Genomic DNA, 22356 nt, shown 5'->3' with positions numbered 1-22356 from the left:
GTGCTGTAAGACATCGGCTCACGTCTACCGAGAGTGTGATGCCCAGTTTCTCTCTCTCTCTCTGAAGTATGTGTACTGCTCCGAGTATTACCACGCCATACTCTTCTCGTATTGCTCAGGCTGTCGTGACTGCAAGCGACAAAAAAAAAAAAAAAAAAAACTATCTTGGCTATTCCCGACTGAACAGCGACCACGGTAAAAAAAAAATAAAGCGTGTCAAATTTGAATGTCCACCGTCGCCCTGTCCCCTGCCTCGCATATCGATCACTACTACCGTGTTCACACACCGTCACCTGCGGTCGCCTGTCCCACTGACGAGCTGTTTCAGGGGTCGATATGACATTCGCGTGTCACGTGAATGCCCGTTGCCGTCCACCACCTCGCATATTATAGTTCATACAGCGCCTCTATGGGAACCGGCGGGAGGCTAACTACTGACGCATGCGCGCCGTGGTCATTACGGCGGAACAAATTCTATGCCATCTCCGCGTTCGCGTTGCCCCGAACTCGCATACGGGCGTCCGCCAATTCGCCCCAGGGGTTGGGCAGATTGGGTGGTTGAGGGGGGAGGGGGGGGGGGGAAGGGGGGCAATTGCCGCGTAGCACGGCCTGGAAGAAAGGCGAAGGGGGAATTGAAAAAGGGGAGGCGAAGAGAATGAAAATGTTTGGGCCGCGCCGCTTTTTCAAAGCAATATAAAAGCAAACCGCGCTATAACAAATGCAGGAACCGTGGCTGGCGGCGCGAGCCCGCGGTTCCCATAATTCGAGCTCCCATGCAAAGCGCGCGGCACGCAACATTCATTTCGAGCGCGGGGTCCCAGACGCTTTCGACTTCGCCCCTATAGCTACGAACCCTCCCCTGTTCAGCGCTTTCGAAATATGCCCCGCGGTGTTTTATTTTGCCGGCCTATGTTGGCAGAGGGGTGGAGGTGCAATAGCAACGCGGTGTCCACGGGCAACGCCGATTGCATGCTGCCTGTTTTCCAGACAGCAGTGTTGTACATGTAGCACGGCTGTCTTCACCGCTGTGGTGCTTCTGTTATTATTTTCCGCGCAGAGCGCCAACGCGTGCACTGATGAATGCTCCGTAATTGAAGACAACGCAGATCGTACAGATGCGATCGTTTCCATGCCGCCCGTTCGATCCCCTTCCCCTCTTCATCGATTCTTATCTCGGCGGTGCCTCGAACCGGAGTTTTTAACTAAATTAGGTGCGTCGACGGAATCTCTGGAGCCACGTAGAGGTGTAGTTTGGTGCCGCCGTTCGCGGGGTTACGTAAGAGCTCTTCAGCGCTGCGGTTTTGTAAAAGAATTGTTTCGCTCACCGCATTCCGGGGCTGGTCGGTGTCGTAAGCAGGTTGCGAAAAAAACCCGTGCGCAACCATCGCTCCGCATATGCGAACGCCGTGTGCATGGAACGTCGGGGGTAGAAAAATAGCAAAGCCGCTTCAGGGTGCTTGCGTAAACAAAACAGAAAATAGAACTTCGGTACAAGTAACAGTGAACTAACGGGTATTGTAATTCCGTTCCTGTTCAACATCAAGGCAGCTTGCAATGCAGGAGAAACCGTGTTTGGGTCACTTGGTTCCTAAGACCTTATGAACTACATTTATTGACATTTACAGATTTTTTTCTTCTTTATTTTTTTCCTTGGTTGCCACACCGCTTAGTGTGGGACTGAAATTTCATGTAAGCATGGAGGCCCCTTTCGTGAAGTTACTGTAACAGCGACTTATGCCACGAGTCATCTTTCATAGTCTTCAAGTTCGTCGGTTCTTAACTTCCCATCCCTATGAAAATTTTCGCAGACGGCCTTTGCCCCAGGGCTCGTCCAAATAAGCTGACGTACGCGCCCTGGGTAAAAAAAAAAAGAAAATATAGAATCGCGATGTCCGTTTTTGATACGTAATAGTAAACTTTGTACGTCAAGTTTATTTAAAATTTTGCTGACATTCGCCAGTTTTCCTCAATTTGAGAACTGAAACTTAACATTTGCTCCAAGCAGGCCATAGCATTTGACGTCTATTTGTTTTCAACGGAAGGAATTTCATTGAAATTGGTTCAGCAGTTGCGTAACGGGAGCATGTCAGCGTTGCGCTGGTGTATGATTTGGAAAATGCGTATACTTGGCCCGCTCTCATTTCTACGGCTGTGGTGTCTGAATATTCGAGATATTTAAGTCGAATATCAAATATCTTTTGTTATTGTAGTTACGATTTCTCTTAGAGAATCTTAGATTCGAAAAGTTGGAATATTTCTCATCCCGTCTACGGACGAAAGTGATTATTGGGCCCTGTGGAAAAAAACAACTTTGCAGGGTCACTTAGAATTCCCGTTGTTTTTCCAACTCAACCGAAAATAGTCTTGGTCATTTCTGCAACCACAACCTCTATAATCTATGCATTACAAGAAAGCCGTTATTTATTACGCACTGGCACTGCATTTTCAGCTAAAAGACGCATTTGTAAATCCCTTTTGCGCGATATCTGGAACTTATCTAATGACAGTTTCATCCTTATTGGCTGCCTGGAGGTTTGCTTCTAATTTATATCGCATAAGAGTACGTCAGTATGTTTGCACTGATACAATTTTGCTATCTCTGCTTAAAACGCTGGGATATATTCGGTATATTCGATTCGGTCTTCTAAACCCATTTCTCACGAAAATTCGCGATCGATTCGATTCAGCATGCGAAGCTACCCCTTCCCGAACGTGTCGCGTATTCAGTTCGACTTGATATTCGACATGCGTTCTTATCAAATTTTCGCGCTAGATTCCACCCATACTTGCGAAACCAGTTCTCGAATCTTCCTATTCAGTACGACTCAATTTTCGAGATGAATATTTATCGCACTTGATTCGATTGAATATGCCCAACTAGTTCTTCTCGAACCCGCCTATTCGATTCGACCATATGTTCGAGAAAACGCTTTTTATCAGATATTCCGCACGAAATTATCAATCGATCAATCAATCAATCAATCAATCAAATCAATTTTATTCTCCAGTTTACATGCTGGATGGTCATTTTGGGTCGTTTTGACGTAACCCAAAAGACCAGACAAGGCAGTAGTACAGCAAACAGCTAGTTGCTCATGTACGATAATTCATATATACTTCCAGCCACAGCTGGAATCCCTCATGAACGGAATAGCTACGAACGGAAGGACTGAAACATTATTCCAGTCACGGCGAGTTACCAGCATTTGAAGAAGTTTTACCACAATGAATTTTATACAACACTAATATAGCAATAGTACTTATACCCTCCTGAGACGCGAACACAACTATGGGACATTTCTCACTCTTCAAGGCGGTTTTTATTGTCTACTGCGTTATATTATGAACTCTAAAAAATAATCTTTAGAATGTAAATACCACGGTTAGATGCCAAGAACTGCGTGTCCATGTACGTGTATCTCCATCATCTCCTCATTATTATTTTTTTATGGTAAGAACTGCATTTCGTTGCTTAAACGCAGGGATGAAGATGAAATTACGTGCAGTATACTGCCATGTTGCTGTCGCGTCCGTTATTTTCACGCAATCTCAGTGATTTCGAAACACACCTCAAGGTTGCTTTCGGCCGTCTGGGACGACACAGAGGTCTAGATTGACTTAGTGTCAAATTTCGCGAAAGCGGATGAGGAGAATATGAGTAAACCACTCCTTTACAGTTGCACATACACCGCATTTCATACCAAAAATGAATAGTTTGCGTAATCACTTCTGAGTGAATTTTGAAAAAAGTTGAAGGCAACGTGGCAATATATTGTACAAGGGGTCTTAGGAGGATACAAAACAATCTAACACCAGCTACACAACGCAGCATGACACTGAAATTTCGAAGATTAACAATGCTAAGAAAACAGAACAGGTTGTACAGTATATACTCAGTGGAATTTGAGTTGTAAATTGCGAGAACTACGCGAACGCTCCTACAATGTGTAGAGCTATAAGCTATCATCGCGTTCGCGTACGGCGATGTATACCGGAATCTAGATATCAGTACACGTCCACACAATACCGCGTTCTCTCGCCCTCCTCATTGTTTCGGCGTGGCCCACGTGACGAACTCTCTCGGAACAACCATAAATACCTGCACGCACCAACCCGCTCGCTCGCTCGCTCGCGCAGCACTCTGCCCCATAACGAACCGATATAATCATCGCGAGAGCGCCTTCCCGCGACCGGCGAGCGTGACTGCGATAGGATGCATCGCGTATACATATACGGAGGCATGCACGCGCTCGCTCGCACGGACAACGCGAGTGCGCCGACGAACAATGGTCAGAAGCCTTACGACTTCCTCTACAAGGTGCGGGTCGTGACCGGTCGAAACTATTATAGCAGCAGAAGCAAACGCGATGCACGCAGCAGTAGTCCGCTGCGAGACCGACCTGTACGGTCACTGAAGGAATCGCGAAATAATACGAGAAACGCCGCTTTGAACCGCTTCTATGACAAACGTTTAGACAAGCTGCGACTATTCTAGGGTATTCTTTTACTCGACTCTCCACCTCATTTCGATGATGATGATAATGATGACGCGGTAATAACGAGCGGACACATTCTTGCGCCGAAAGTTGACGGCAGCGCCACCCCTCGACTAATAGTCACCGCGCTTCGCTGGCCTCCGAGATTGTGGCGCTCGCTCGCAGGATTTGCTAGCGCCCACAAACTCTGAGGCCCTGCTGACACTTCGCGACGATTTATGGGCGAAAACATTTGTATGCGATTGTGCTCTGGGCGTTTTACTCGCATGCAATAGAGGCTGAACGCTAAGCAGCGTATTCTGGAACGTCCCTCAGCTCGACACTTTACCTCGACTCGAAAAAGTTAAAACCAGCACCGCTCCTATAATACGCAAACCTTCAAGTGTGATTCTCCGCGCACCACATATGCCTAACCAAGACCGGACTGGAATCGTAATTAAGGCGTCACCATGCGCACTGGTGACCAGTGGCGGATCCAGAGCGAGGGGGACCCCGGGCCTCCCTGAAATGTGCCGGAACTTCAGCGCTGACAATACTGAGCGTGCAGCAAGCCCCCTCTCGCTTTCTGTATATATGCTTTAATGATGCGGTGTACTCGAACGCACTGCAGTGGAGTCAATGTCGGTCTCTCAAGCAGCTTCCCTTTTTAAGGCTTACATTTTTCTCAACATCTTAACTCCGTTAAATTGAAGTTGATTCGAGATACGTGTGTAGGGCCGAATAAACTTTAACTCGTATGGCACACGCCGTTGATCGTTCTTCTGTCAAAAAATTAAATTAATTAAATTCTGCCGTCTTACGTGCCAGAACCGTGATTTGATTATGAGGCACGCATTCGGAACTTGGGATTAATTTTGACCACCTGGATACTTTAACGTGTACCCAATGAACGGTACACGGGTGTTTTGCATTTCACCCCCATCGAAATGTGGCCGCCGAAGCCGGGATTCGAACCCGCGCCCTCGGGCTCAGTATAGCGCAACGCCTTAGCCACTACGACATCCCGACGGGTCATTTTTCCGCCACCGCCTCAATTTCAGGTGCACGAATGCTTTTAGCATTTCTTTCTCCCCTAATAGTGTCGGTTTTAGACCTGGAGAGTTTTAGGTGCTTTTCAAACGATTAAGGCATGACGTCTAGGCTGGTCCCCGTGTAATTCATGGGTACGATATTTCACTCACGGGAATAATTACCACGTGCGAACGAAGCTGACACTTTGGCGAAGTTGGTTACAGCGTCATTGTTCTGCAAAGTTCCTATAAAAAAAGTGTCACAGTTTCGCCCTAAGGGCGAAGCAATGAATGCGATAGCAACACAGCAATGTCATACGAAGTAAGGTGAGCGGCTTTGGTAGCAATATGAATTGTAGTAAACATGAGCTGATTAAGTAAGCAGGTGTGCTGCGGCGTAAGTAGACCGACATGAAGAGAGACTCGATGACCACGAGAAGGCGCGTGTGAAACGGTGGTGTTGATGAGAAGCGCTTACCGTGGGCAGCGCGTGCGAAGGGACACACCTGTAGTGCTGCACTGCCGATCTGGGCAGCATTGCATGTGTAGCGTGCGTTGGAAAATGTGGCCCGACTATTACTAACTGAATGAACAAGCGTGGTGTGAGCGCGCACAAACAAACATGAATAGATCACACTGAATGACTGCAGCCAACGACTATCAAAACGCTGGCAGCGCAACGTACCTTCGCCCGCGCAGGTACGTGCGGTCTATCGCTTCAACGGAAACTGAGGGCGCATAAAGGTCAGAGCCGTGTGGAGATAAGAGACGGTGCGGTCGAACGAACGACGACCGCGGTTGTTGGCAGCGTAGAAGTGCGCCCCCCCCCCCCCCCCCCCCCCCCCGCTCCCTCCGGCGCTGGCTTCCCGCTTCCTTGCTTGCGCGTGGGAGAGATAAGAGACTGTGCGGACGAGCGACGAGCGCGGTTGTTGGCAGAGAAGCCCCCCCCCCCCCCCCCCCCTTGCTCCCTCCGGCGCTGGCTTTCCGCTTCCTTGCTTGCGCGTGGGGGATTGAGTGCGTTTGCTCTCCGTGATAGCGCGCGTCCCCGCACGATTCCGCTGGGGCATACGGCGCGCGGCGAAGATTTTATCTATACGGAACCTGACGGCGACGGCGACGCCGACGGCAGAAATCCGGTTGAAGTGTCCGTATAATTGCTATCGCAATAAAATTCAGAGCCCTTCCGCTGTCGCGGATATGGGGGTAAGCGAGGATTGTGCAGGACGACACTGTCGCAGGCGTTTCGCTTCGTTTACCCTAAACTCTTGGTCGGCCGCTCTTCGCTGACGTTTGGCCTCAACATCGCGCTCCCGCAACTAGGGGCCCGCGACTCTTCGCTGACGTTTCGCCTGGGCTTCAGAAGCCCTCACGCCAGAATCGGACGACAGGCTTCGCTTACCCCCATGTTCTCGACAGGGGAAGGGCTGGTGATTTTGTCTGTTTGGGTCAGGCGACCGGCGCCTGCGGCAATTTGCGAGTATGCGATGATTACTCGAGGGAAAGAAAAATATACGTTTTGTTCGCTACTGAGGGGAAGTGGTGCCAGCATTATGCGAGTAAATACGGTACATTAAGTAGGGACACCAGTTCGAATCCCAGTGACGGTATTGAGCAAAGCTTTGTGTTGTGCTTTAGCCATGTGACAAGCGTAAAGTTGAGAATGGGCAGACGGGCTGCCAGTGTCGCGCGACGACTTGATGATCGTCAGCGTAATGGAAAGGACCGTTAGACACAGGCAAACCAAGTTTCCAGCTTATAATTTTTGCTGCAGTAAAAGCACTCGCCAAGCACATATCGTGGACGTAAAAGATGAGAATGTTGATCAAGAAGCAAGAGAAAAATTTGGAGGACGCTTAAGCTTCGCCTTTAAGAGTGGAACGCGATAGCATTCAAAGATCACTGGCTGCTTATCAGGCTTCCCGGCAAGTGAATTATGTTTTCTCGTGTATTCAAATTACAATCCGACACTATCACGTCTGTAGGTTGTGGTTAAGCCGTACTTTGCGATTTTTCTGACGGGTTTTACTTTGACAAATTCAATCTTGTTCACTAACGCCTTGCGCCACGTGGAGGTGCCTGCGCGGTCGGGGTGGTTCGGGATGATTATTTCCGCCAACGACGCCGGTGCACCCACGCCGACACCGACGCCGGATTTTCTGCAACGCGGGGCCCTTAACGCTGTCGCGTTAATATAGAGCAAACGTTCAGAAATGTGACGTCAGATGTCGTAAACGCGCGTTAACCAGTTCGTGCCGGCCCCATTCTTCGTGTACGACCGGCCGTGGACGTTCACCGCTCGAGCAGATGGTACTTCGCCGAGTTCCTTTCGAGAACGGATTGTCGGGGGGAAAGACCCCCTACCTAGTGTTCGCGATGCGTGCAAAATGGATGGCGTACGAAAGAGCACAATGACCCTCTCCCCAGCATGACGCAATGGACATTGTGCGGCTGCTGGCTCGGAATCCGTATGGAAATTAAATTAGTGGGAACTTTTACAACAAGCCTGAGCCCCGCCGTGAGCCAGGCGAGAGATGACGTAGGTATATTCCGCAGGGCTACGGATTAATCCCGGCGTATACAGCTAACGTTCTTCATAACGCGCTCCTCAATCTCGGCGCGCTGGGGAGGTTTTTTTGCATCATCGGCGTCACCAAGAATGCCAGCGAATAAGTGATGCGAGGAATATTCATGAAGGGGCTTCTGGAATTCACGACGCACAATGGCCATGGCATCGTCGACGCTCGAGCTGACAGCATCACTGCGGCTTCAGTTGAATACATTTTCTTAGGCAACTGAAACGGTCGCTCGCCAAAGTGACAAACATCGCCAGATATTCCAAACGGATGGGGACTTGATGAGCGTCCCCTTCGAAACTCGTTATTTTACTTATATTCCGCGCTTATATACTATCGGCCCTGGAGGCCCAAGGTTTGTGTTAACAAACGATCGAACCTAAGATAAATTTACTGCCCTATAAGAACTTACACCTCTTTTCAAATTGCGTGGTCCCTGGCCATACGCAACCAAAACTATACAGTCGTCTTCTACGTCTGCCCGCGACATGCTGTGCTAAAACAATCACTGGCAGAACACATTAAGTTTGTCCAAGTACATCACTCTACCTTTGTCTGAAAAGATCTGTTGGGACCTTGGCCGGACTCTTGTCAGGATATTCTAAAGGCTCTCTTCGAATTCTTGCAAGAGAGTGGTCTGCGTGTGAGGCTTAGTCACCGCTGTACAAATTCATTCACCACTATATTCATCGCAATTATCAGCAAAAGCTGCCTTTCTCTTTTCACTCCGCTTCCCTGCTCCAACTTTGAGTAGCAGGTCAGAACTTAGATTCGAGGATACCTCTCATCTTTTCTAGCTAATATATATATATATATATATATATATATATATATATATATATATATATATTCATTCTCGACCAGTGGCCAACAGACCTCAACAATCGTCGGCGTTTACAACATCAACGGTGAGACATCGCCCAGGGCACACCGCACAACGTCATCATCACTGCAGGAAAGGTTGCAGCCGCCATCCTCATGCCCTAGGGATGCAGCAGCGCCATCTGCTGAATTTATTTGATTTTGCAGATTTTGGTTAACGCTACGTGCATGATGGGGCGCCGGTGAAGGCCGAATTAACCGAAGTGGCATTATTTCGCGGTCGAACTAAGCGAGTTGCCCTTCCATAGCAATATTTGGTTTCTCGCCGGTACTTTACAGTGCGTTTAAATTAAGCGAAAAGGCGAACTAACGGGCGTCGAATGTATTGCCATCTATATACAGTTGATTTTTCGTTTTGTCCACAGTTACACTGTGTGAACAATGGAGTCCTTGCAAGGCGTTCAATATTACGCCGAGTAGACAAGTGTACAAAGATAGTACTGACGGCTTAGTACCAGCGCAATTCAGGAAACGCGTTATTTTAGAGACTCGGCTTCCAAACTTTTCAGAGTGTATTCAAAGTGTACTTTCTTTTTTTGGAGGACAACTGATTGAACACAACTGCATGGTACTAATAATTATCAGGATTGACGCGCTCGTTCTGCACTGCCTATAATATGCATTTTATCATCACCGACCTAATTAATCTCCACTATAGAGCAAACACCTCTTCCGGCGATGTCCAATCCCCCCCTATCTTGCATCCGCTGACCTCATCTTATGCCGTTAAAATTGCTAATCTCATCGCACTACGTAATACTGTCCTGTCAACTGCGTTTCTCCCATCTTGACACCTCACTTGGTAATCTAGTAAACCACTGGTTGTCTGCACTGCATGTTACATAACCTGAGCAACTCCACGTTTTTTGTTAATATATAGACCTGTTAGCATGGGACCTTTCTGTTTTTTTTTTTTTTCAGCGAGTGTAAAATGTTTCAGATATATTTATGTTGTACAGTACATTTACATTGTTTGGAAATTAGTCTTTCGCCAGAAATTTGTGACAACAGTCTTATCAGTTGGAAAAATTGGCAGATTTCTGCATCGCATCACATCACTCACTTGCGTTAAAGACTCCGTGTAATGGGATTAACTGAAGGGTAGGTTCCATGGAAAGTCAATGGGAATACGTGTGTATCTGGTGACATTGGCGAGCAATTTAGTGATTCCAGAAATTCAGACGAAGATGCAATTGTCATGACGTTGTGAAGAAGGCCATTCCAATGCAGTTTCACACTTTTCAAAGAAATGCCAAACAAACAGCAACACTCAAATATGCTTTATTTCAGTTCTGCGCATTCTTTAACATTTGTATTATTTATTTTATATACAAAGGTACATCGCAAACCTGTGGAGGACTTCGAGTATCGCGAGGCACGCATATTGTATAGGCACATTGACATCAGCGGCACAAGGAAGCGAGCAGTGATTCGTTGTTTGTAGTTGACGACTTCGATGCGAACGTCACAGGAGCGCCCACCGCCTCCATCCAAGTCAGTAAAAACTATCTAGCATTAAAACACTAACCAGCTACAGCGAAAAGCAGTATTCCAAAAGAAAAACAAAGAAACACAGATACAAATGCTACATTTTAGAGACTGAAATGCCATAGCAATATGACGTCCCGTAATTCGGTCATTCCCCCCATCCGCATCACTTTATTATAACCAGCTCCATACAGCGCAGCGTGAAGGAGAGCGTTGCGCTATTCAGCGCGCCCGTCACACACCTGCCGCCGCTCCTCCTGTCACGTGCCTCTTACGTCACACAACTCTACTGCTCCTCCTTCCGCGTTCCGTCGCTCCACTAACAACCCCCCCCCCCCCCCCCCGCTCACCCCTCGCTTAGGTTGCTCCACCACTGACATACTTCCACACATTGCCAAATGCCAAGGTTTAGTATGTTCGCTATATATCGCATTAAAACCCTTGAGAGGACGCACATGCACAGTGCACTGTTATCAGACCTGGCCTACTCCACGCTTTCGATTATGTTGCCTCCAGATTACGTTGCCTCCAGTATCGGGCCGCTTTCCAGTAGAATGCCGTCAGAAAGGGTCGCTAACGAGTGAACTGACATGATCTGTGTGACTACTCCGGAAAAAAATCGCACCGTCTTTATGATCGCAAAGGGTTCTGCGAAAATGGACCATGCACACAACGAGAAACGACTCCATGGAGCAGATTGCAGGTGTCCAAGATCGCCTTTGCAGATAACTTCAATGAGAATGGTTTTTCGCGCTTCCGGGTATTTTAAGCAAACGAAACGAAATATATACCCTGAGAGACCGCGTGGTAAGCACATAAATATATTGTTCGCATCGTTAAAGCGTTAAACAATCCTTCGTAAAATCTAAATGTCATGGAGGGGAACAGACGATTCACATTATGACTATGTGTAGCTATTACCTGCCGTAGAGATATCAAGACGTCTGAAGTATTTTTTTTTTTTAATGGAAATTATGCCTCAAAATTAAGGCAAGCATGGCATTACTGCACTGCACTCAACGTCTACCTGCAGCCTGTGGATGGCCTTGACAGCTGCTATCAAGCTGTTAATGTTGGACGATAGCGAGATTGACCCCACTAGGCTCAGCCGCACATCTTGATTCACCAACGTAAGCAAGGATGACGTCATTACCTTAAACACTACACCGACGCCACCGTCTTAATGTCGGCGAACACGATTACATGTTTACAGCCGAGAGACTTATAACCTCGGTAACCTGTACGTCCTGTATGCACTCACCCGTGCAATGTTTGAAACATGAGGGTCGACACACATGTTTCTGTCTTTGCGAGTTTTAGCTACGCGCCCGGCACTCTCGCATCTTCTCAGGGTGTCAAGACAATGCCTTCATGACATCCACGGTTGGCTGCACAGCAGGGTGCTCTGCGCACGCGCACTTACGTGCACTGAACACCACCTCTCTGTGCTAGCATATGCGCGCGTTCGTTCTCGCTTAACCGGAGCGCAGTCGGCGGAGTGCAATACGCGTTCAGCTAAAACTCCCTTTCGCTATCATGGGCCGTTGGCAAATCAATAACGTGTAGAGCACCGATCAGCAATAGTGCCCTTAATAGCTTGCAGTGATTTCGAATTTACCGTTTCTACAGCATGAGAAAGCCACTGCTTCCAATGAAAATGCGCTGAGCAGAAGCAGATACGAAAGCTTGGAACAAACGTGCTTCCACTTTCGTTCCGCATTGCTCGCGCTTAATACGGGCTGCTATTCATGAATTATGGCAGTAGAGAGCTTCTTCGAACCAACTGTTTAACAAGGTGTTACACTCACAGACGACAGAAGTTAAGGAAGACAAACACTCGCATAAAAATGGCAGCTAGAAGCTAGGGAGACCGCATAGTCTGCCCGAAAGAGGGGGAGCTCGATCGACGCCGCCATCTTGAATCGTTGCGCTGCTCGCACGGCTCAAGGCTTGACGTCTACCAACCGATAGGCCTACAACAAAGGCTTCTCACATGTGGCAGGGTTTCAGTGTAGAATCACCCAAAAATGTGGGTACGAAAAAATAGTGCACAGAGCGCCGTTTTTTCGTTCCCGTGTTTTTGTGTACATCTGCCCTGAAAGCCAGCCATCCATGGATTCGCAGTTCCCAGCTCGCTCAAATCAGTACCCTCTCAAGCATCTGTCTGAAGTTTAGCGGGAGATCTTTAAGATTGCGCCGTCGAGAGCATAGCAATGCACTTGATTCACGTGCGCACAGGCCGCATGTTTTGACCCCAAGACGACTACCCGGGTCAGAAATTCAGCTCGATCCAATGGGATATTTCGACAGCACCGTTAGCATACCAACATGAACTCTGTATCATTGCAATAGCGTACCAAAACAAAGCAGCATGCCGTGTCAATAAATAAATTGCGCATGCTGAATGCGAAAGTATAGCCCAGTTTGAGAACAACACGGCCGTTACGTTAATGTTCTAGAAAGCATATCATTTACGGATTCTATAGTTGCTGCTAAACTTTATTGTATTAGTGCGCTGTGGATGGATGAAACAAAAACTGAGCCTATGTGGAACCACAAGTGTGCTTTCACTTATATGAACTAATATCCAACCCCCCCCCCCCCCCCCCCCGATTTGCATCAGTCATGACAAACGCTTGCAACATCCCAGTGTCCGCTCGTCGTGACGCAGGCTACGTTGTCAGTCCAGTGTTTTCTCAAGATGGCGGCCCCCATTGAGCGATAAGTAATGCAGTAGCATCCGAGACGTCTAACGCACGCGGGGATCTCGGGGGCAATGGTAAAGAGACACGTTGGCGCCAGCCTCGCGCTTTTTGCAAGGTGGCGGCGGCGGCCTCCGCCGAGCGTCAAGTGAAGGCACGGCCCCCGAGATCTCAGACGGGCGCGGTGATCTCGGAGGCCACTATAAAGCTTAGCCTATCTACACTTTTTCACGGCAAGCGTCATCACAACAGCAGGGAGAAGACTAGCACGGCCGACGAGACGCCCAGCACGACCAGGCTGGACGGCGACACGGAGAACGCCGAGCTGCACTTGCGGTTGTCGAACTTGTGGCACGTGTTGCGCACGTGCTTCTGGGTCGACGACTCGATGAACTTGAGCGCGTACTTGCCGGCCGAGTCGCCGCAGCTATGCCGCACGTTCTTCATGTAGCAGTCGACGTAACTCGAGAACTTACTGCGAGGGAGAGGAGAAAGAGGAGGGACAGACAGTTTACAACAGCTCGCGCGACACACCTGGCCCGAAGCGTATAATGTTACTGCAAGAAACAAACCCACCGTCGCCTGCGTTAACTTACAAACCACAGGTTGGTTCGCTGATACACGGACTTTTATTAGGTCCGTGTGCATGCAGTAGCTGCCCGGTTGCTCGAGACACAGTAAGTTAAGTTCCTCTATCAAAATAAATGTAAAAAGTAAAATGATCTAATTTCAGCAGCGCTGAACCGATCTCGGTGAAGTTGGTTGCATTTAAAGCTTCGTGCGGGAATTGCCAAACGTCATTTAAAAATAAATGCAAAATACGGAATTCGAACTTCACAACCCTAGATTTGTAACAAAGACATAGCGAAGAGAAAAGGGAAGAGCAAAAAGGTTAACGTAAAAGGGGACTCTATTAGGGCGCGTCTGAAGTTGTAAAAAAAAAATGCTTCATTATTTGCCGCGCTGAAATACATTATCATAATTTGGGAATATCAATTTTCACGAAATATAAACGTATATAACGCTTCGATATAAACGCGAATATAAGTATATAAACGCTTCGATAATCAAATTCCGAAATTTGATGTTGGTGCGATTTTTTGGGGAGATCAAAACTTGTTGCTACGAGTTTTAAGAATATTACCAATTTTCAGTCATCTTCTTTGTAAATGTCTGGAGTCCTGGCACAAAATGCTACTTTACACCATAGGCAGCTGAGGCTTCAAATTGTGTCTGAAATGCAATACGTTATATCCAAATCGCTTCAACGGTTGTATAGTGAAAGCATTTTCTGCGTACACATACGTACTTACAGCAGAAAACTCCGAGCCACGGCAACGAGCTAATTAATGCTCGACATAAAGTAAAGATGTTCAAGTCCTAAAACACTGTGTCAAAAAAACGTCGCAAACATCTGCAAAAATAGGTTCATTGAAAACAACTTTTACTAGCCCCTTTCGCTTTAGCGAACAGAAGTCATCTAACTTTTGAAGTGCTAACAAAAATTAGCGTAGTTTGCACTGCAGGCGCAATGCTAAAGAGACAGCGGAACTGATGGGCACCTAGCTAGTCCTGGCTTTTGGGCTAGGCTAAGCACTACCAAGTCAACCCCAGCATTTTCCGGAATTTATTTATTATTGATCGATTATCGATTAGCTATCGAGTGGCTATCGATTTTCTATCGCAAGGTATTGGTCACGCATTTGAGTTAGGCTAAGCCCTACCAAGTCATCCCCAGCATTTTCCGGAATTCTCCAGATTAGCGATTGATTGGCTATCTATTGTTTATCCATCACTGACTAAGCTTAAGTAGTCCCAACCTTGCTTAGCTAGACTTAGCCAGGCTCAGCTTCGCTAGTTCACAGGGTTGTGTCATTGCGCCTGGACCCTTTCTGCACTACCGCCAGGATCGGCCCACATCTTTGGATTCACCAGACACACAACGCCCGGATTAAACAGCTTTGCTGTTAAAAGGGTGCCTGTCTTTAGTGTCCGTGCAATCAATCAATCAGTCAGTCAATCAATCAATTTCGAGCGATTGATCGATCGACCAATATGCTCATACCAATTTTTACAAAACAGGTTGACCCGCCATGGTTGCTTAGTGATTATGGTGTTGGGCGCGAGGTCGCGGGATCAAATCCCGGTCACGGCGGCCGCATTTCGATGGAGGCGAAATGCAGAAAACACCCGTGTAGTTCGATTTAGGTGCACGTTAACGATCTCCAGGTAGTCGAAATAAATCCGGTGTCACCCACTACGGCGTGCCTCATAATTAATATGCTGGTTTAAACCCATAATTTTTTTCAACAATACAGGTTTGTGAGAAAAAGATAGTGTCGCTGCGCCGCTTGAACGGCCTCGTCACCTCGCGCAGTTAGCCTTAGCAGAGAATGCAGGTAAAGGAATCTGTGCAACACGCTTAAAAATACACACAATCAGGCACAATAAAAATGAAAAGTGCATTATTATATACTTGCGGAGTTATGAACAGAAATGTAGAGCTTCGCATGTATGAGAATGAACTGCCAGATCTGGAACCTTATAATTCATACAAGGAACGTTGAATATAAGGAACACACCGTGTAGAGAGAGAACTGTATATAACCATATATGGCGCGGCATAAGGGAGGCACTGGCCATATCTGACCTTATTTCAACCTCTACATCGTTATATAGCGACACTATACAAGGTGTGACACGTGGATATATGGCCATAAATATATATAAGACAGATATGGGTCAGATGTGGACCCGTATTTGAAGTTTCTTTAAGGGGGGGGCTGCAGCGTCGAGAACTGACCAGCAGAGACCCTTCTTCTCTCTGTCCGACTTGTGCTTGTGGTCAACGCCGAATGCCTGCTCCAACGCGCTGAACTCTGACTTCCTTTTCCCGCAGGCGCCGCTGGAGTCTGCCAGCTTCTGGAAGCAGCCCAGGTACTTGATGAGGCCTGCGAACATCGTGGCAACAACGAGGGAACTTGTCAGCACTCCTCAAGGCCGCTATGCCCTTCCATCTTTGCGCAATGGACCGACCGCCCGCACACACAGAAAAAGTTCAGTGGCCATTTAGCGTTAAGTGCGTAATATATACCGGGTGTTTGAGCGAACACTTTCGAATTTTTTAAAGGTTGCCTGTGGCAGATAGCACAATTCTATTTCATGGGCTGGTCTCAAAAGAGACGCGCATTACTTGGAAAAAAATTGAAATGCATGATCGACTAATTAACAAAACTGCACAAATTAAGTTTTTAGCTAATTACCTTATGGTCCATATTGAAATCTATAATTGTTGCCGTGGAGTTCGCAAGGCGGATACACTTGGAACGAACCCTCAGGATGACACCAGTTTCGAGATACTAATTCCCGAACTTTGCGGACATCTGCATTGGCGTCCCAGTTACTTTCTTAACAAAACGTCGTTTTATGCAATGAATCACAAAAGTAACTGGAACGCGCCAATGCATTTCTCCGTAAAGTTCGGGAATTAATATCTCGAAACTGGTGTCATCCTGAGAATTCGTTCCCAGTGGATCCGCCTTGTTAACTTCCCGGCTACAATTTGTAAATTGCAATATGGACTAGAAGGTAATTCGTTAAAAACTTAATTAGCCAACTGTTGTTAATTAGTCGTTATGTATTTCAATTTGTTGTGCAAGCAATGTCCGCCTCTTCGAGTAGACCAGCTCACGAACTAGAAGTGTGCTATCTGCCACAGGCAGTCTTTAAAAATTTTGAAAGAGTTCGCTGCAAACACTGTGTGTGTGTGTGTGTGTGTGTTGTGTGTGTGTGTGTGTGTGTGTGTGTGTGTGTGTGTGTGTGTGTGTGGTGTGTGTGTGTGTGTGTGTGTGTGGTGTGTGTGTGTGTGTGTGTGTGTGTGTGTGTGTGTGTGTGGTGTGTGTGTGTGTGTGGTGTGTGTGTGTGTGTGTGTGTGTGTGTTGTGTGTGTGTGTGTGTGTGTGTGTGTGTGTGTGTGTGTGTGTGTGTGTGTGTGTGGTGTGTGTGTGTGTGTGTGTGTGTGTGTGTGTGTGTGTGTGTGTGTGTGTGGTGTGTGTGTGTGTACACACCCCTTGATCGGCTTCCCACACTTCATATACACTTTTTTCTCGCTTTGACGCTAAGGCAATAAAACATCACGGCTGTACCTGACACAATTATATATAGCCAGACAACTTTCTTTTTCTGCTTGGTAAGTCAATCAAACCGTTCATCGTAACAAGTTCTGCGCACGCTGCGGCAAATCACCTGCGTGCTCGGCAAGACTGCAGTGTTTTGACCTCTTTTGATACTGCGTATTTCACGTCCACCGAAGAACAAGTCCAGGCTTATCTTCCAGCGAACTTTAAGGGGACGCTAAAGGGAAACGATTATTCCAGCTGTGTTTGTAAATTACCCTTCGGTAATACCCCAAAACCCACTCTTACCGTGAGAAGACGCTTGGTATCTCAGAAAAGACGCGAGAACGAAAGACGGGTGCCGACGCCGCCTTGAAATTCCCGCACCAGCTCATGACGTCACCGCACCAGCTGGCGACGTCATGAATTTCGACGCTGTCCGATCGGACCTAGTCAAAACCACCTAGATAGCACAGGCCTGCACACTCCGATCAATGACGTCATGCTATCTGGCCCGAAATTTCCATTGCCAAGGCTGGCGTGAAGCAAGCGGTGACGTCAAAATCAATGTTGCTTACGGGGGAGCATCCCCATTAGATTCTATGGCAGTCGGGCGAGGTAGCATGACGTCATGGATCGGAGTGTGTAGGCATTGTGCTATCTAATTGGAGTTGGCCTAGTTAATTTTTTAACGGTAAAAATAGACTACATCGTATTCTGAAAGAGCCTAGGAAGGTTCGAGAACTTTTACTGAACCACAACGGCCGAAATGCGCAAAGATCTCCTTTGCAATCCGTGACGTCACACTGGCGTCGTGGGACCCGCGGTTTTGGCACGAGATTCGAAAATAACACTTTGGCTGTCATTTTCTCTTCTAATAAACTATTACCGCGATATCGACGAAAGTAGAGTTATTCAAGAATACTTTATCAACATAAACTGATTCAGTGTTTCTCTTTAATGTCGCATTAAGCACACCTGCCTTGCGTCATCCCCTCTTCATCCCTACGTCTCCAAGTTTCCTATTGCCATCACACCGTCTAAGAGTCTGCCAGACCCGACTGCGTTTGCCCTGTATTCTCGGGCTTCGCCAGTTGTTCGTACGCACTGTATAAAATACGTAATCCCCTAAAACCAAGCTAACATGCCAGCATATCCTGGCGGATTTCTTTTTCTTTCTATGACTATGTCATTTCTCCAAGACAATGTAGAGCTTAAAACGATCGAGCACTGTGACATTGTGTTGCGTCTCTCAGCTACTGTTCTTGTTCATAAAGGCGACAAATGACCCCTGATGCCGTCACTGATTGGCTCCTTCATCCGCCTCCTTTAACAGTGTATACTGCTGCGACGACCCAAACAAACCGACAAATCAATCAATTCCCTTAGCGCGCCATCCTGTTACTCCATTACATCCCCCGTTATCTACCCTACGCATTACATGACATGCCCAACTTCACGCATTTATCTCAATCAAAACATCGCCACTTCCTTCTCTCGTGCTTCTTTTCTAGTCTACACTGCCTTCTTACTTAGAACTTTTCCCATCATCTGTTCTATCGTTCGCTGCACGACCGTTAGTTTCTTCCCCAATATCTGATGCTATCCATCAAGCTATTTAGCTGACTGTTACAACAGTCAGCTAAAGAATGAAACACGGGCACACAGCTATCCTCTGCAGTGACTGCGTTTTATTTGTGGCTAGCTCGACATACGCCAGCCAACGGAAAGCTGCGGGCGTCAGCTCCATCACAAGCAAGTCTTTCTACTTCAGACGGAGGTGAAAGGGAATAAATACAGCCCGGAGTAGAACCATGCTACAAAGGAAATCCATTTGCGTTTCTCAGAAAGAAGGCTTCTTCGCCGTTAAGAAGAATTTGCTCGGCACAATATGTTGATGGTCTAGCTTGGTTCGACACATTGAAGCAGCATCGCGTAGAAGGAAAACGACACAAGAACGTAAAACGAACGCGGCGAGCACTTAGCAGATCTAACATGAAAGAACAAAACGATTTTCAACAGCGAAGTTTTCTTTCTCAGAAATCTGTCTGGGTTTATCTTGTATATTGTAGGGTGAACGACTATCTTTCCGTTTCATTAACTTTAGTAGAAATGGTCTGCTTATTCAGTTGAAGATGTATCGCTTGATTGAGACACTAAAGGAGCAAGATTACAATTACCAATGAAATTACTACTAAGAATAGGAATAATAACAACAGAAAGACAAACCAAGTCCACATGAAGAATGTGTACCGATTGGTGCAAGCAAAGTGTAGCTGGGCCTTTGTATAGTTCGGTAGTGTTCTTACTCGGGGCTACTCAGCCGACTTCAATCAACTTTCTTGCATCTTGCATTAAAGAGTAGGTTGTTTTTGTTGTTAGAAGGTTTATTAATATAATCATAAAAATGAAGAGTAAGTTTCTACGACTCTCGAAATTATATGTTTAATAATCTTTCGAATGTCTTACGAAAGTTGCCGAAAATCACCGAAAATCGCATTGGGAGACGTCAGTGAACTCTCTGTTGAAGCTACAGAATTGTACCTGTTCTTGTTGGGGAACTTCAAAGTCCAAAGCAAAGTCGTTTGATCAAAAAACATTTCCCCTAATTAAAGCAGTCAATAGACTCTACCTTATTATGAAATCAAAATTATGCAAATCGGTCAAGTGACTTTACTTTTCTGTGTTTCGTGTGTGCTTGAATAGACACGGCCCGACATCGACCCAGCTTCTTCATACACGTGCACGTTTTGCAATTTAATGGAAAATCACAAAGATCTCCCGGGTTTGGTCCCAGAAAGAGGGAGAATTTTTTATTCGGCCTCTAAGATTTCTTTTCTCGAAATGGCTACAGAAAGGTGAATGGCGATTCAGTGTCTCATACGACGAATATCATTTCTCCGAAAAAGTAAACACACGAGAAACTGTATCAAAGGAGTGCCGACACCTATGAAAGTCGTAGAAACTCTTTTATCACACGCTTCTTACATGTAACAGGACTATCCACAGCAAGTATGGAGGTGGGGGAACACTTTTTAATTATCTTACTTTGATAAACTAAAGTTGGTTTCGAAACGTCGCACATGGCGTCATCGACATCATTGTGACGTCATTACACCACGAAATCCGCTGATGTGTAGCAATACGGCTAGGTATGCTGATGTTGCTCACAAAAAAAATAATAATAATAATAAGCGAAAGGTCTGTACGCGTTTCTTCTGGCTGCTATGGTGTATGGATGGGGCCGTAGCGCGGAGTACGTAAAAGTAGCCACCTCCTGGATACCGAAACCGAAACTAATAGGTATTGCAGATAATCGTTTATGGTGCTTCAATGGTTGTCAGTGTAATTTACAGGATTTAGAGGGTTTGTACTACCTTCATCAAATGCAAAAAAAAAAGAAAAAGCTGTAAAGAACGGAACATCCTGGCGTGATCAGAGGCACCCGTCAGTTTATATGAGCGAATGTGTGCTAACAAGCGAAATGCTGTTTGTTGCCAAACCCGCGACCTTGACGGCTGTGGAGCTCCGCTACCGTTCGGCGTATCGTGGTTAAGATCGTGCCAATGAAACAAACTGTTGTGAGCTAGTGCCAAACGCGTCCTGTCACTTCTTCGTCTGTCCCCGTTCGTAACGCGCAACGTTTATTTATTGCTCAATGAAAGGCAGGCATGCATGTAAATGCAGTGTTTCGTTTTCGCAAGAACCACTGACGCAGAATACGCTATAACGTCATTTAACAACTGCATGCTGTTTACAGTACTCCAGTAATGTCAATTATGGTCATTCATTCATTGTACGCAGTGACCCAATGTGCCATCGCAGGCGATCGCGGGAAATGTGACAAATCCGATCACGGTGACGTGAACAGCGACTCAAGACATGGGTGTGGTCGACAACGATGCTGCGCCAAAAAACGTAAAGGGACCTCGATGTGCATGGTACTCACCACTGGAGTCAGCTGCTGCGTCACGTGGGGCACACACCAACAACATGGCGGCGACCATAACGAGCGCCACAACAGACACAACCACCGGTTTCGCAGCCATGGCTTCGCAACACGGGCAGGCGCTCGCACACGACGACGACGACGACGGGAGACCGAGCACCACGGCCGCGAACGCCTAGAAATAGAATGCGTCCCGCAAACCTACACCGCTTGCCGCACCGGCTGGCAGACGACACAGAGCGGCCCGGTGTCTGCAATGGCGGCGGTGGTGGGCGGCAACTTGAGGCGCGGAGTCCGAATGCCTGCACGTTTCACTCGGCGTTGTTACACACACGCACACGCTCTTGGATTCGGTTTCGCAAACACCGGAGTAGATTAGCCGAGCGTTCTTGCTTGACTGGTCGGCGGTGACGCTTCGAACGACGGTTCGCTCGCGTGTTGCTGTTCGCGCCGGGCAGTCTTGATCTCAGCGGGCTCGGAAAATACGCCGCTGCGGAGAAGGCGCCAATGACGAAAGGCCTTGGAACCGTGAGTCTCTCGTGGGCACGCGCTCCTTGTTGGGAAGCGACGGAGTGCCGGCGGCCGGAGCAGAGTAGGGCACCGGGTTGCGAAGAGAGGCGCGCGCTTCTTTCCTTCTGCGAATCGGTGGGAAGGAACAAACCCTGTGCACGGGGAGAGTGCGGTGAACCGAGCTGCCGCTCGACGATAGAGGTTTCCTCCGGCGGCCGTGCGCTGTACAGCAGTGGGAAGCCGTCCAAGATCACGCTCGACAGTCTCTTCGATTAGAGTTATTTTGCTGTTATTTCCTGCAACCCTCGACGCTGCGCTGTCGGTGAGCTTTATCGGTGGAGAGAAGAGACCTTGCGCGCCGGACCGCAACGCAAAAGCGCAGACTGCAACCCACACGTGACCTGTTGGCGACGCTTGGCCTAGTTACCTGCTCGCCTACTTCATATTTTCTTGCTTTTTCATTTCTTTTGCCTGCCGAGGCAGAAAAGAAAAGCAAGAGGAGAATGGTGTGCACGGTGAAAATTTGGCTCGCGCCGAGATTTAGAGCGAGAAGTGCAGGGTTAAGTGTATCTCTTTCTGTATGTGAAAGCACGAAGTGTCCATTAGTGACAAAAATAAAATAAGCTCGGCAG

At 47.4% G+C, this 22356-nt stretch overlaps 1 protein-coding gene across 1 annotated transcript; it reads right to left on the bottom strand.

Annotated features, from left to right (window-relative positions):
• Nucleotides 1-10226: 10226 nt before the first annotated feature.
• Nucleotides 10227-21859, bottom strand: LOC119431075 (uncharacterized). Its single transcript, XM_037698533.2, has 3 exons — nt 21215-21859; nt 15955-16102; nt 10227-13626 (listed from the first exon to the last, which is right to left on the bottom strand). The coding sequence occupies exons 1-3, from the start codon at nt 21312-21314 to the stop codon at nt 13395-13397; spliced, it is 480 nt and encodes a 159-aa protein (XP_037554461.1). The 5' UTR covers nt 21315-21859; the 3' UTR covers nt 10227-13394.
• Nucleotides 21860-22356: the final 497 nt, after the last annotated feature.

Source organism: Dermacentor silvarum, chromosome 10 (genome assembly GCF_013339745.2).
Source record: "Dermacentor silvarum isolate Dsil-2018 chromosome 10, BIME_Dsil_1.4, whole genome shotgun sequence".
In the NCBI taxonomy this organism is placed as follows: Eukaryota; Metazoa; Arthropoda; class Arachnida; order Ixodida; family Ixodidae; genus Dermacentor; species Dermacentor silvarum.
Note: the sequence above shows the minus strand (reverse complement) of the source record. Positions and strands in the feature narration are given on the sequence as shown.